General features: G+C 38.2%; 1 protein-coding gene across 4 annotated transcripts in view; it reads left to right on the top strand.

Annotated features, from left to right (window-relative positions):
- The window catches only part of TTBK2 (tau tubulin kinase 2), a 164890-nt gene that overhangs the window by 82708 nt on the left and 65910 nt on the right, over nucleotides 1-16272 (top strand). For all 4 annotated transcript variants that reach the window (XM_059181301.1, XM_059181302.1, XM_059181304.1 and 1 more), the window contains one exon: nucleotides 1031-1135. In XM_059181301.1, the coding sequence (XP_059037284.1) occupies nucleotides 1031-1135 (105 nt within the window). The remainder of the gene's footprint in view (nucleotides 1-1030; nucleotides 1136-16272) is intronic.

The raw sequence follows: 16272 nt of genomic DNA, 5'->3' as shown, positions 1-16272 counted from the left end.
ATTATGAAAGACCTTATTTTTTCTTCTTAGTGCTACAGTGGCAATATATAGTATTTTTTCTATTCTGTTTTTTCTTAGAAATTGTCATTTCCATAACTGAAATATGCGTTTATTTTTTCTTCTTTGTTTTTTTATTGCTCACAAGGGGAAATGATCCATTTCTGATATACTGTATTTACTATAAATATATCATGTGTTGGTTAGTGCAGTTGAAAATTACATCCATCTGTTGCTACATGATTTCTAAAATTAAATAGTTTACATGAAAATGCCAACTAAAATTAACATTAGTAGAGTCAGGCTTAATGGAATATAGATTTCTCTTGCTCACAATTCTATGCCAAACTAAATGTCACTACTTTAGAAGCATGGTGACTGAAGACTTTCCATTTTCATCTGAAAACTCCCTAAATAGAACACTATTTTAAAATAAAAGCTAACAATTTTTGTAGCAGTTTTGCTTTTTCCTTTATAAATTCTCTTTTTACATACCATCTTTGCAGATTTGTGCTCATTTAACATTACATTTATTTTTTAAGGGAAGAATGCAAAGTGTATTTCATGTAAGTCTGTTTTGAAATGCTTCCTTAAATTGAATTTTAATTTTTATGCTTAGTGAAATTCATCTTTATGATGCTTATAGGAAATTCATTTAAATTTTTAGCTGTGTCTTCAATTTTGCTCACTCCTAGTTCCTCCCATTTTAAAAAGGAAGAGTTGGGCTCTCTTTAAAGTGTTGACTTAGACCAGAATTTCAAGGAACATAGAGTTCCACTTAAGTCAGTGTTGTTGTAGATAACTTTGTACCATCACTTAATTCTTTGTTCCTCAAAGTTACCTGCTCCTAGGCATTAATAGAATACACAACAAGATTATGTATTAATATCCAGTAAATATCATGAATTAGAATAGTGTGTTTGAGACATATGTATTATATAGAGTTTAAATAGAAGAATTAAAATATAGGAAGGATATATGTTAGGATTTAGTATTGTAAGAATATGTATATTTTCCTTCTTTGCTTTTCTAGTCGAACTTCGCCATGGGTCGCTTTCCTAGTACATGTAGGAAATGTTACATGCTTGATTTTGGCTTGGCTCGACAATTTACCAATTCCTGTGGTGACGTCAGACCAGTAAGATTTTTCATATTATTATTAAATTTGAGAATTAATCTGTTATTTATAGTATCACTTTAAAAAAAAAGAAATATGAATTATGTATAGAATGGATGTCATCCAAGAAGTAGCATATAGATTTTATGATTAAATTAGTGGATAGAGTTAATTTTATTATTGAAAGCTGTGGCTTTAAAAAAAAAGTACATGAGGGGCAGCTGGGTGGCTTGCTTAAGCATCCGACTTTGTTTCAGGCCATGATCCCAGGATCTTGAGGTCCAGCCCTGCATCAGGCTTACCTGCTCAACCGGGAGCCTGCTTCTCCCTCTCTGTCTGCTACTCCCACTACTTGTGCTTTCTCACTTTCTCTCAGTTGAATAAATAAATACAATCTTTAAAAAAGGAAAAAAAAAAGGACACTAGACACAGAGTTGGAAGGATGGATTTGGAGAACACACATTGGCCCTTTAGGCTCAAGGGTTTTTTTTGCAGTCTGAGGTTCTTTCTATAACTACAATTCTATTTTCGTTTTGTACATTTCATATCCAGAATTTCCATTTGGAAATATGTTTTCTCATTTTTGATATTTTCTATTTGAGAATGAACATTATTTTTCTTTATTGATACTCTCTATTTGACGTGATGTTGTCGTCATGCTTTCCTTATGTCTTTAATCAAGCTCTCCTTTGGTTCTGTGAACATACTTACAATGGCTAATCTGAAATCTTTCCTCTTAAATCTGACATCTTGTCACTGTCACAGGCGGTTTCTGTTGCTTCTCCCACCCCCAAATGTATGGGTCATACTTTCCTGTTTCTTTGATTCCTTATAATTTTTTTTTGTTGGAGACTGGACATTTTAGATAATATAGCTGTTTTAGATACCAGTCCTCCTTTCCAGTACTTTGTTACTGTTATTTGCTTGTTTATTTGTTTAGGGGCTGAACTGGATTTGTTTCTGTGAAGGCTGTTCCTCTGTGACCCTTCCCTCCCTTTCCCCAGCACAGAATATTAAGTCTCTACTGTTGCTCCTGAGGGGCAGTCTGCCTATAGTCACCCTGGAATGACTCCTGTACTGGTGGAGCTCTCTTCTATACTTTTCCCTGACTACACCCAGGTTTTAAACTCCACTAATTGCTGGCTGATTGCTTTGTTGTTTACAATAATGCCCTGGGGTATAAATTCCAGGCGGGAGCATGACAAACTAATCTAATCTAATTTCTGAGGTTAGAGTTTGGCTATTTCTGACCTCAAGAGGCCTTCTAGAAGTCTTATTCCTCTGGTTCTCTCTTACTTGGCCAGCCCGTAGTCCAGGCTTTATCTTCATTAGATCTGCAAGCAAATCTCCTCTCAACTCCCTATACCACAACCTTCCCTATTTTTTTTTAAATTAATTTTTTATTTTTTATAAACATATATTTTTATCCCCAGGGGTACAGGTGTGTGAATCACCAGGTTTACACACTTCACAGCACTCACCAAAGCACATACCCTCCCCAATGTCCATAATCCCACCCCCTTTTCCCAAATCCCCTCCCCCCAGCAACCCTCAGTTTGTTTTGTGAGACCTTCCCTATTTTTGAGAAATGTTTTAAGTTTAAATTTTACTGTTGCAAACAAGATAAACTCCTGTGGGAAGAGATTAGCAGGTGGTTTTGTTGTTGTTGTTGTTGTTGTTGTTGTTGTTGTTTTTAATGGCCTTTCTCCTGCCCCCAAGCAAAATCTCTGAGCCAAGGCTCTAAAGTTGGGCGGAGAACTGTGGTAGCTTCTGAATGACATCCTTACTCCTAGGAGCTGAGACAAGGCAGTAAGTGGAGATCTCTCAGTTTGTCTGTCCTGTCAGGGAAGCACTGTCTCCTGAGCCACGGGAAGGGCTCTTGGACTTCAGGATTGTCAACATGCACCTAAGGTAGAGATCTGGAAGAACCTCAGAAATGCTGAAGTCCTACTTCTATGGGGAAGAAAGCCCTCCAGCTCGGAACTGGGAAATAAGGGAGTCCTGTATCCATGGTGGCAACAGTCTGGAGTAGAGCCACGTTCTCTGCTCTGGAAGAGAGGAGAGAGGGAATGGTTTTGGTTCAAGTTCCATAGAATTTTCACTTTTCTTGAATAGATGTTTCTTTGTGTTATTTACCCTAAGGACCATTTCCAGGAGCTTCAGTTTTTTAAAATAATTTTCACCAATTTTACTGGGGATTAGGTCAGTAGAACTCCTTATATTGTCATAACCTACAGTTAAGTTCTTCTAATGTCTCCTTTTTACCTTTAGTTTTGTTTTAACTTGGTACTGATTGTGATTTTCATTTTCTAGCAAATTAATTTGCACAAAAGCTAAAATACTGATTTTGAATGAGCTAAATATATAATAATGGAGTTATATACATAAATGTAAATTGTATTTAGAATATAGGCACATGAGAATTTAGGTGCCTTAAAAATTACAAGATAATCTTTTTGATTCTAGTGAAGATCTTGCATTAATACATAGCAAAGCCCGTAAAGAATTTAGGTTCTATATAGCTTGCTAGATTTGAATTTATTTCTGGAATCCCATTTTTTTTCCAGATATCATTCTTTTTGAAATTTTAGACTGTTACAGGTTATTGTTTATTCTCACACATAACATATATTTGATGAGCACATAATCTGTGTGAGCCATGGATCTAGGTGCTAGGACTGTAGTGGTGAACAAGCAGATCAAAATGAGGCTCTTATGGAAGTTTTTTTTTTTTGGAGAAGACAGATAAAAAACATATAAATACATAATTTTAGCTAGTGGTATATGCTATGAATAAACACAAAACAGTGTATTGACAGAGAGAGTGATGGGCAGTAAGAATAAGAAACTATGTTAGTACCAAAAAAGAAAAAAAAGAGACTATTTTAGAAGTAATAGTTAAAAAAGACTTCTGAGGAGGTATTGAGTTGAGAGTTGAATTAAGTGTGAGAGTAGGCCATGTGAGTATCTTGAAAGAGAGTGTTCCAGGCAAAGGGAATAGCAAGTTTAAAGGCCCTAAGGTATAGTAAGTTTGGTGTGCTTGAGAAAAAGCAGGGAGGCCACTGTGGGTATATATAGCACAACACAGCATAGCATGATGAGGAGTTCAGTGGCAAGAGATTGTATACGATTTTACAAAGAGATTTTATTCTAAATATGATAGGAAGCCTTTGGAAAAATTTGAGTGGGGTTGTTGCGTGATCTGGTACATGATCTGTCAATAAGCTAATTATATAATGGAATTATATACAGAAGCAGATTATATTTAAGACATAGCCTTAGGAGAATTTCAGTGCCTAGAAATTGTAAGGATCCTATCTTCAGTTTTATCAGTATTCTTCTGTAAATTAGTAGTCTTGCAGAAAAGAACTTAGGTTCTTTGTAGTTTGTTATATTTGAATATATTTCTGGAATCCCATTTCTGTTCTAAGTAACAGTTTTTGAGTTTTAGAACATGTGTTGTTTTTTTAAAGTCACTCTGGCTGTGAAGAAGAGACTATTGAGAGCAAGAGCAAGAGTGGAATCAGAAAGTTACAAGTGAGAAGGCTAATGCCGTTAGTCATTGATAGTGACTGAGATCTAGGGCCTTAGGGAGCTCTAGTGAAGGTGGTGAGAAATGGTCATATTTAGGATATATTTTAAAGATAGACTTAATGATGCTTCCTTTTGGATTTGTTAATATCGAATGTCAAGAAAAAAGAAGAGTCAAGATTGACTTTTAAATTTTTGTCCTGAACTAATGGTCATGCCTTTAACCATGATGGGGAAGAAGGATGAACAGTGGATTTAATAAGGGAAAATGAGGTTCTATTTTCTAGAAGTTAAGTCTGAGATGCTTCTTAGATTCCAGATGGAAATACAACAAGAAGGTGATTTGATATAGTAATATGTAGCTCAAAAGAGAAATCAGGACTGGAGATAATAGAAATTTAAGAATCATTTGATTGGGGGTGGGGGTGTAGCCAGGGCACAGGGGTGCAAGTGTACCTGGTTTTGGGGGTCCCAAGTAGATGAGCTTCGACTACTTGACACTGAGAAAATCTGAAGGCAGAGAGACAAGTACTGGTAAAACAAGAAAGAAAAGTATTTGAACAGATGCTCAATGGACTGCGCCACCCAGGGCGCCCCAAGAGCTGTTTTTATTTTATTTTATTTTATTTTATTTTAGATTTTATTTATTTATTTTAGAGAAAGAGTATGTGAGGGGGAAGGAACAGAGGGAAGAAGGACAAGCAGACTCCATGCTGAGCACAGAGCCCAACAAAAGGCACAATCCCATGGCCTTGAGATCATGACCTGAGCCGAAATTAACAGTTGGATGATTAACCAACTGAGAGATGTTTTATTTTAAAGACTGGTAGGGGCACCTGGGTGGCTCAGTGGGTTCGGCCTCTGCCTTCGGCTCAGGTCATGGTCCTGGGGTCCCGGGATTGGCCCCACATCAGGCTCTCTGCTCAGCGGGGGACCTGCCTCCCCCATCCCCTCTGTCTGCCTCTCTGCCTACTTGTGATCTCTCTTTGTCAAATAAGTGAATAAAATCTTAAAAAAAAAAAAAGAAGAAGAAAAAGACTGGTAAAACAGGGACATAGTTGGGACGCCTGGGTGGCTCAGTTGGTTGGGCAGCTGCCTTTGGCTCAGGTCATGAGCCCAGCGTCCTGGGATCGAGTCCCACATCGGGCTCCTTGCTCAGCAGGGAGCCTGCTTCTCCCTCTGCCTCTGCCTGCCATTCTGCCTGCCTGTGCTCGCTCTCTGCCCCTCTCTCTCTCTCTGATAAATAAATAAAAAATCTTTAAAAAAAAAAAAAACAGGGACATAGTTGAAAGTAAAGTAATAAAATCCTTCCTTAATTTATTCCTTCTCATTTATTTATTTTTAAGAAGATTATTTATTTATTTATTTAACAGGGAGAGAGAGAGAGAGAGAGATATCACAAGTAGGCAGAGAAGCAGGCAGAGAGAGAGGGTAAAGCAGGCTCTCTGCTGAGCAGAGAACCCAATGTGGGCCTCGATCCCAGGACCCTGAGATTATCTGAGTCAAAGGCAGAGGCTTAACCCACTGAGCACCCAGGTGCCCTCATTTTTTTTTTTTTTAAATGGCAGTTATTGCAGCATGCTTGTGTACTGATGGTAATACTCCAGGAGATATGAAAAAATGATAATGTAGACAGAGAAGGAAAAATTCTAGGAGCCACATTCTTGCATACCCAAGGAAAGGAACCTGAGCACAAATGATGAGGTTAGCTCGTTCTCTAAGAGCAAGAACACTCCTTCCATTGTAACTGAGAAAAGGCCGACTAAATGGACACAGATATAGGTAAGCATTTAGATTCGGTAGTGGAAAGTTGAAGTTCTCTCATGGCTTTTATTCTCTTAGAGAAGGTAAGGCCTTTTGCTGAGAGTGCAGAATGGTGCTGGAGGTTGAAGATGGAAGAGGACAAGCGAAATAGTTACCATGGAGAGGGAGAGGAGAGGTGAACTAGATTCAGAAAATAGATTGCTGACCTGGGCTGAAAACTCATTTGAGTATTATGGTAATATAAGGTGAGATTGTCAGTACAGTTTGTTTTTCTCTAAACACCTTAAACTGTTTATTTAGAAGTGCACATTAGTGTGAGAGTTGGGTTTAACCTGGGTAAGGATCAGGTTAGCACTACGGAAGAGTGATGGAAGAGAGCTGAGAGAATGTTATTATGGTTGAACATGGTTCAGACTGTGTAAGGAATGCTCTTTCCCTTTTTTTATATATCACCTTCTAGAATTCCAGTAGGATTTTCATAATTTTCTTTAAATCTCTTAAATCTCAGGTAAAACTAATTTCATACTTTTTCAGATCATGATTAAGATTGAAATCCTTTTTTCATATTGCTCCATTAATATAAAATCAAAGTTGCCTTTGTAGATTTTTTTCATATTGTACAATTTTGTTTATTTATTCCTTGTAAGAAACTTAAATTGAGTCACTTGAATTGTCTAGGTATGCCATCATGTTATCTGCAAATATCAATATTTATATTTTGTATTGCTGTATTATGGATTCCAGAAGAGTGTAAAAAATACATATAAAAATTTAAAGGAAGACTATAAAACATCTGTGGCCTCTTTCTAGGTTAAGAAATAGCTCATTACCACTATATATTTCATTCCCTCTTCTTCCTCAAGCAGCACTGTCTAATTGAAGTTACTATAAGGATAGAAATGTCTGGGCACCTGGGAGGCTCAGTGGGTTAAGCCTCTGCCTTCGGTTCAGGTCATGATCTCAGGGTCCTGGGATCGAGTCCTGCATCAGGCTCTCTGCTCAGTAGGGAGCCTGCTTTCCCCTCTCTGCCTGCCTCTCTGCCTACATGTGATCTCTCTCTGTGTGTCAGATAAATAAATAAAATATTAAAAAAAAGAAAGAAATGTTCTGTACCCCTACTCATATGGTAGCCACTAGCTACATGGGCTATTGAGCACTTGAAATGTGACCAGAGCAAATGAGAGACTGTTTTAAATTTCATTTAGATTTAGGTTGCTATTATATTGGTCACTGCAGCTCTGGATATAACCTCCATTCTGAATTTTGCACGAATCAGTCTGTCTTCTGTCAACCTGACAGTACTTGTTTTGGAGCATGAAGCAGATTCAGGGAGCTATTGGAAAACAGTACAGTTATCATGTGGCTTCCATCTAGTTTCCCCCAGTGATAATATCTTACATAACCATAGTATATTGTTAAAGCTAGAAAATAGATACTGGTTTACTATTACTAACTCAAGTACAGGCCTGAGTCAGCTTTTACTATATTTTTAGAAGTCCAATGCGCTATCCATTGCGCGACAGAGCCAGGTAGCTTTTACTATATTTTTATATGTAATTTTTCCTGAGGGAGGGGAGTATATGTAACTTTTTCCCATGTGTAGATTCGTACACTACATTCGTACACCACAATCAGGCTACCAAACTATTTCATCACCACAAAGAAACTCCCTCAAAACATAACATAATTTTAAAAATTGATTTTAAAGATGTAAATTTGGGGGGGGGGCACCTGGGTGCCTCTGTCTTCAGCTCAGGTCATGATCCCATCTGCTCGGCAGGGAGCCTGCTTCCTCCTCTCTCTCTGCCTGCCTCTCTGCCTACTTGTGATCTCTGCCTGTCAAATAAATAAATAAAATTAAAAAAAATAAAAAAACGTTTAAAGATGTAAATTTATACATATATAAAAATATATATATATATATGTGTGTATATCACATCTTCTTTATCCATGTGGTTAATGGTGTATACATACATACATACACACACATACACATGTGTATGTGCGAGCACACACTGGAATATTATGCAGCCATCAAAAATAAAATCTTGCCATTTGCAAGGATGTGGATATACTAGAGGGTATTATGCTAAGTGAAATAAGTCAATCAGAAAAAGACAATTATATCATCTTACTGATATGTGTAATTTGAGAAGCAAGACAGGATCATAAGGGAAGGGAGGGAAAAATGAAACAAGAAACCATAAAGGGAGAAAAACTATAAAAAACTCTTAATCTCAGAAAACAAACTGAGGGTTGCTGGAGTGGAGGGAGGTGGGAGGAATGGGGTGGCTGGGTGGTAGACATTGGGGAGAGTATGTGCTATAGTGAGTGCTGTGAATTGTGTAAGACTGATGATTCACAAAACTGTACCCCTAAAACAAATAATACATTTTATGTTAATTTAAAAAGTATTTTTCTCTGTTACCATTCCACAACTTCACAGCTTTTTTCTTACTTCCACTGGGGGCAATATTACATAGTTCTCTATGCATCCTGTCCCTTTCCAGAGTCCCTACCTTTGGTTAGCAATAGGCCTGGGTTCATGCTTACAGTCTCTCCCTGCTCCTGCTAGATTTAGTCTCCTGGGAGCTCATTTTGTCTCTGACATTCATCCTCTCCTTCATATTCACACAGCTCTCTGTCTTTGTAGTAGTCTTGTGGCTTCTCATTGGGATTATTAAGAGTTTCCTCCTTGGTTTCCCTAAGTCCTCCTTCCAGTCTCTTCTTTTTACCTCCAGAAGAATAAGCATCTCAAGCACTTTCTCACTCATGTCCCTTTCCTACTTAAAAATTTTTGATGAATTCCATTTTTCTGCATGTTATAAACGAAACACCTTAATATGACATTCAAGGCCATCCTTACTTAACCTGATTCCAACCTCCTTTTCCATTATTTCCTCTCACCATTTGCTCCAGCCTTATCAAACACTTTCCCTAGCACACACACAGTACTTTCCTACCATTTTGCATTGTACACGGTGTTCTTTTTACTTAAAGTGCCTTTTCTTCTTCCTGTTGTAATTCTTTCAGTTTTCATTTTAAATATTTATTTATTTGAGAGAGCAGGAAAGAAACCGAGCATGAATGGAGTGGGAGCAGAGGGAGTGGGAGAGAGAATCTCCCACTGATCATAGAGCCCAACTTGAGGCTTAATTTTACAACCCTGAGATCACGACCTGAGTCAAAATCAAGAGCTGGATGTTCAACCGACTGAGCCACCCAGGCACTCCTCTTTCAGTGTTTCAAGGTCCAACTTATTTTTTCTTTTTCATTTTCACTTAAATATTTAGGTATTTATTTTAGTAAAATGTGCTCTTAGGCTGTTAACCACTCTCACTTTTTTCTTTTTTATCTTTAAAGATAGTTTTTAAATATAATTCTAGAAGAGATAATGTATTTATGTAGTGTGAACATAAGATTTTTTTTTTTTACATAAGTAAAAATTCATCAAAGTTAAACACTTCCTTGAAAGACACTGTTAAGCAAATGAAAAGACAAATCACAGACTGGGAGAAAAATATTTCAAAACACATGTCTGACAAAGGACTTCTATCCAGAATCTATAAACAATTTTCACAACTCAATAATAAAACAAATGAATAAACATGAGCAAAAGATTTGTATAGGCATTTCATCAAAGAAGAAACACTACAGATGGTAAATAAACACAATAGCAAATGGTGAACATCTTTAGTTATCAGAGAAATGCAAATTAAAACCACAGTGAGACATCACTACACAGCAATAAAGCTAAAAACACAATTCTGAATGCTTGTGAGGCACAAAAATCAGAGGTTGCGAAAGACTGGGAGTTGGAGGGGAAAGGGTTGACTTTACAGGACTTTAGGACAACTCTTAGGGAGGGAGGAGAAGGAGAAGCAAGACGACAGAAGAGTAGGACACCTAAATTTCATCTGGTCCCAAGAATTCAGCTAGATAATTATCAAACCATTCTGAAAACCTACAAACTCAACAGGAGATCAAAGAAAAGAATAGCAGCAATCCTCTGAACAAAAAAGCAACCACTTTCTGGAAGGTAGAACGTGCAAAGAAGTGAAGTCATATTCTATTCATTTTATTTATTCAGGAAGGTAGAGTGCAGGGGTAGGGGAGGGAGCCTCCATCAGCTGGCTCCCAGCATGTAATAGAGCAGCGGAGCCCCAAATCAGAACTTGCTCTGTGGAGGGACGTCGCTCCAGTGGCTGAGTGGGGGGTAGGAACCCTCACTGGGACACTGTGGTCTCAGGACCCTCAGGAAAGACAAGGGGTGCCTGAGGGTGGCAGAGCACCCAAGTGTTAGAGCAGGGAAGCTGACTGTAAAGGCGGAGTGAAGGAGTGGGCTTTGAACTCAGGGTTGTCATAAACTCTGATCTGAGGTACAGTCTGACCACTGCTCTTCGAGCAGGGACCCTGTGAGCGGCAGATCCAGGGAGACGCCTCTTCTTCCCCTGGGAGGAGTGGCATGGCAGCGCACCACAGGAATCTACTGGGTTTGTAAATTTCAAATAGGGTCATGTGTCAGAGATAGAAACATTCGGTTACAAGCTGGTTGAGCACAGAGTGTACGGGAGACCAGGGAGACAGGAGTGATTGACTACTTTTCTCTCAGGGTACAGTGAGGAGTGGGGCCCCAAGCTTTTGGCTCCTCTGGCCCAGAGATTGGAGGGCCACTATTTTCATTCCCATCCTCCAAAGCTCTACAGAAAGCTTTCAAGGAACAAAAGGTACCAAGCACAAACCCAAGCAGATTACTTAGCCTGGCCCCTGGCAAGGGCTGTGCAAGTCCACCTCTGGCAAAGACATTTGAGAATCATTGCAACAGGCCCCTCCCCCAGAAGATCAGCAAGAACATTCAGCCAAGGCCAAATTTACTGATCAGTGAGAACTGTAAAAATCCAGTGCTAGGGAAATACAGCATATAGAATTCATGGCTTTTTCTCCATGATTCTTGAGTCTTTCAAAGTTAATTTTTAAAATTTTCTTTATTTTTTTCTTTTCCTATTTTTAAAAATTTTCTTCTTTCCTTTTGCAACCAACATCTTATCAATTCATTTTTAAGTCTTTTTTAATTTTTATTTTTACAGTCATATTCTATTCATTTTATTTAATGTTATTTTTTGTATATACATAAATTTTTCTTTCTTTAAAATTTTGGGATACAGTTTCTTCTAATAGACCAAAATATACCCTAATTCTAGTGTATGGTTTTGTTCTAGTCTCTAATCACATTCTCTCCTTTTTTAAAAAATTAATTATTTTATCAGCCAACTTCTTATCAATTCCTTTTTAAAAATATTTAAAATTCTTATCTTTACAGTCATATTCCATCCTTTCAATATTTACCCTTATTTTTTTGTATATATAAAAGTTTTTCTTTCTTTAAAATTTTGGGAGGCAGTTTCTTTTAACTGACTACAATACACCCAAAATTTAATGTGTGGCTCTGTTCTGTTCACCAACTTGATCATATTCCTTTTTTTTTTTTTTTTTCTTTATTTCTTTCTTTCTTTCCCCCCAGTTTTGGGTCTCCAAATATTTTCCTGGGGTTGTTCTTACCCTTTTAGCATTTTTTTCTCTCATTCACCTATTCTTCTCTGGATGAAATGACAGAATGGAAAAACTCACCTCAAAAAAAGGAACAAGAGGCAGTACTGACTGCCAGGTACCTAATCAACACAGACATTAATAAGATGTTGGAACTAGAGTTCAGAATGATGATTATAAAGATGTGAGCTGGGCTTGAAAAAAGCATAAATACTAGAAAACCCCTCTCTGGAGAAATAAAAGAACTAAAATCTAATTCAAATCAAAAAAGGTATTAATGAAGTACAGTAAAAAGTGGAGTCTAACTGCTAGGATAAACGAGGATAACAAAGAGAGAATTATTGATATAGAAGACCCATTGATGGAGAATAAAGAAGATGAGGAAAAAGAGAGATAATTACTGGACCACTTGGGGAGAATTCAAGAGATAAGTGGTACCATAAGGTGAAACAATATTAGAATAATTGGGATCCCAGAAGCAGAAGAAAGAGAGAAAGGATCAAAAGGTATATTGGAGCAAATTATGGTGGAGAACATCCCCAGTTTGGGCACAGAAACAAGCATCAAAATCCAGGAGGCACAGAGAATTTCCCCTAAAAATCAATAAAAATAGGTCAATACCCCATCATCTAATAGTAAAACTTACAAGTCTCAGAGACAATGAGAAAATTCTGAAAGCAGCTCCAGACAAGAGGTCAATAACCTACAACGGTAGAAACATTAGATTGGCAGCAGACCTATTCACAGAGACCTGGCAGACCAGAAAGGACTGGCATGATATATTCAGAGCACTAAATGAGAAAAATATGCAGCCAAGAGTACTATATCCAGCTAGGCTGTCATTGAAAATAGAGGGAAAGATAAAAGCTTCCAGGACTAACAAAAACTAAAAGAATTTGCAAACACCAAACTAGCCCTAAAGGAAATACCAAGAGGGTTCCTCTAAGTAAAGAGAGAGCCTAAAAGTAACATAGACCAGAAAGAACAGAGACACTGTACAGTAACAGTGACCTTATAGGCAGTACAATGGCACTAAATTCATACTTTCAGTAGTTACCCTGAATGTAAATGGGCTAAATACCCCAATCAAAAGACACAAAGTATCAGATTGGATAAAAAAAACAAGACACATTGAGGGGCTCCTGGGTGGCTCAGTGGGTTAAAGCCTCTGCCTTTGGCTCAGGTCATGATCCCAGGGTCCTGGGATCGAGCCCCACATCGGGCTCTCTGCTTGGCAGGGAGCCTGCCTCCCCCGCCCCCCGCCCTGCCTGCCTCTCTGCTTACTTGTGATCTCTGTCTGTCAAATAAATAAATAAAATTTTTAAAAAAAAGACCCATTGATATGCTATCTGCAAGAGACTCATTTTAGACCCAAGACACCTCCAGATTTAAAGTGAGGGGGTGGAAAACCATTTACCATGCTAATGGACAGCAAAAGAAAGCTGGGTGACAATCCTTATATCAGACAAATTAAATTTTAAACCAAAGACTGTAATAAGGGATGAGGAAGGACACTATATCATACTTAAAGGGTCTATCCAACAAGAAGATCTAACAATATCTATGCTCCTAAAATGGGAGCAGCTAATTATATAAACCAAATAATAACAAAATCAAAGAAACACATTGACAATAATACAAAAATAGTAGGGGACTTTAAGATGCCCCTCATTGAAATGAACTGATCATGTAAGCAAAAGATCAACAAAGAAAGGCTTTGAATGACACACTATACCAAATGGACTTCACAGATATATTCAGAACATTCCATCCTGAAGCAACAGAATACACATTCTTCTCTAGTGCACATGGAACATTCTCCAGAATAGATCACATCCTGGGTCACAAATCAGTTCTCAACCAGTACCAAAAGATTGGGATCATTCCCTGCATATTTCCAGACCACAGTGCTTTGAAACTGGCACTCAATCACAAAAGGAAAGTTGGAAAGAAGTCAAAGGAGGCTAAACAGCAGCCTACTAAAGAATGAATGGGTCCACCAGAAAATTAAAGAAAAATTTTTAAAAATTCATGGAAACAAATGAAAATGAAAACACAACTGTTCAAAATCTTTGGAATGCAACACAGGCAGTCCTAAGAGGAAAGTATATAGCAACACAAGCCTTTCTCAAGAAACAAGAAAGGTCTCAAGTACACAACCTAAGCCTACATGTAAAGGAGCTAGAGAAAGAACAGCAAAGAAAGCCTAAACCCAGCAGGAGAAGAGAAATAATAAAGATTAGAGCAGAAATCAATGAAATAGAAACCTAAAGAACAGTCAGTAGAATATGTCAAGGAAACTAGGAGCTGCTTCTTTCTTTGAAAGAATTAATAAGATAAACCCCCTGGGGCACCTGGGTGGCTCAGTGGGTTAAGCCTCTGCCTTCGGTTCAGGTCATGATCTCAAGGTCCTGGGATCGAGCCCCACATTGGGCTCTCTGCTCAGTGGGGAGCCTGCTTCCCTCTCTCTCTCTGCCTGCCTCTCTGCCTACTTGTGATCTCTGTCAAATAAATAAATAAAATCTTTAAAAAAAAAAAGATAGAGGCGAGATCACAACCAACACCAAAGAAATATAATTATGAGAAAATATTATGAGCAACTATATGCCAGCAAATTAGACAATCTGGAAGAAATGGAGGCATTCCTAGAGACATATAAACTACCAAAACTGAACCATGAAGAAATAGCAAACCTGAACAGACCCATAACTAGTAAGGAGATTGGAGCAGTCATCAAAAATCTCCCAACAAACAAGAGCCCAGGACCAGATGGATTCCAAGGGGAATTCTACCAAACATTTAAAGAAGAATATACCTATTCTCCTGAAACTGTTCCAGAAAATAGAAATGTAAGAAAAACTATCAAACTCATTTTATGAGGCCAGCATTACTTTGATCCCCAAACCAGACAAAGACCCCATCAAAAAAGAGAATTACAGACCAATATCCTTGCTGAACACCAATGTGAAAATTCTCACCAAAATACTAACCAGTAGGATCCAACAATACATTACAAGGATTATTTACCACGACCAAGTGGGATTTATTCCAGGGCTGCAAGGTTGGTTCAACATCTGCCAATAAATCAATGTGATACAGTACATTAATAAAGAAAAGAACAAGAACCATATGATAATCTCAGTAGGTGCAGAAAACGCATTTGACAAAGTGTAGCATCCTTTCTTGATTAAAACTCTTCACAGTGTAGGGATAGAGGGTACATACCTCAATATCGTAAAAGCTATCTATGAAAAACCCACAACAAATATCATTCTCAATGGGAGAAAACTGAGAACTTTTTCCCTAAGGTCAGGAACACAGCAGGGATGTCCACGATTGCCACTGCTATTCACCTTGTCTGTTAGGTTCTTGGAAGAGGAGGTGGCTATGGAGGAAAATCTCCCAAACCCAGACCACCACCATGTGGATTCAGCCATCTTCTGATTCACCTCCAGATTGTCTCCTCCTAACTGCTCAAGCCACAGGTTAAGGGCGAAATGTTCAATGCCCAAGCAATTAAGTGGGGAACACGTTTATCTAAGCAATTGCATGCAGCTCTGTATCTGCATACAGGGGGTCTCTCCCAAGCCTTTCCAACCTCAGCAAAACAAGACAAAGCCCCATTCATTCCTGGGTTCAACACTCATGGCGGATCCCCACCAAGACCGTGGGAGAGCAAGGACTGGAGAAATCCTGGAAGCTGAAGTCTGAGGAGGTTTATATATATATATATATATATATTTAAAGATTCTATCTTTTTTATTTTACATAGAAATCTCCCCTCCCCCGCCCAACCATCCTCTCCCTACCACCATTCCCATCCTGCTCAGCTCTGGCCATGCCTAGCAGCAAGTCAGAAGTACGCAGAAGCTGGGCAGGCTGAAATTGCAAGAAGCCCCAGGCACTTTGGTCCACACAGTCAACAAAAGACCTTAGTCTTGAGAACCAGCAGCAGCCTAGGCACATCGGCTATAAACAGTACTAGAAGTCCTAGCCTTAGCAATCAGACAACAAAGAGAAAGAAAAGGCATCTGAATTGGCACAGAGGAATTCAAACTCTCACTTTTTGCAGATGATATACTTTATAAGAAAAACCCCAAAGACTCCATCCCCAAACTGCTAGAATTCATACAAGAATTCAGTAAAGTGTCAGGATATAAAATCAATGCACAGAAATCAATTACATTTCTATACACCAACAATGAGACAGAAGGAAGAGAAATTAAGAAGTTGATCCCATTTACAATTACACCCAAAGCCATAATATCCCTCGGAATAAATCTTACCAAAGAGGCAAAGAATCTATACTCAGAAAA

This window comes from Mustela lutreola, chromosome 7 (genome assembly GCF_030435805.1).
Source record: "Mustela lutreola isolate mMusLut2 chromosome 7, mMusLut2.pri, whole genome shotgun sequence".
In the NCBI taxonomy this organism is placed as follows: Eukaryota; Metazoa; Chordata; class Mammalia; order Carnivora; family Mustelidae; genus Mustela; species Mustela lutreola.
The sequence above is the reverse complement of the archived record's forward strand: the minus strand, read 5'-3'. Positions and strand labels throughout refer to the sequence as shown.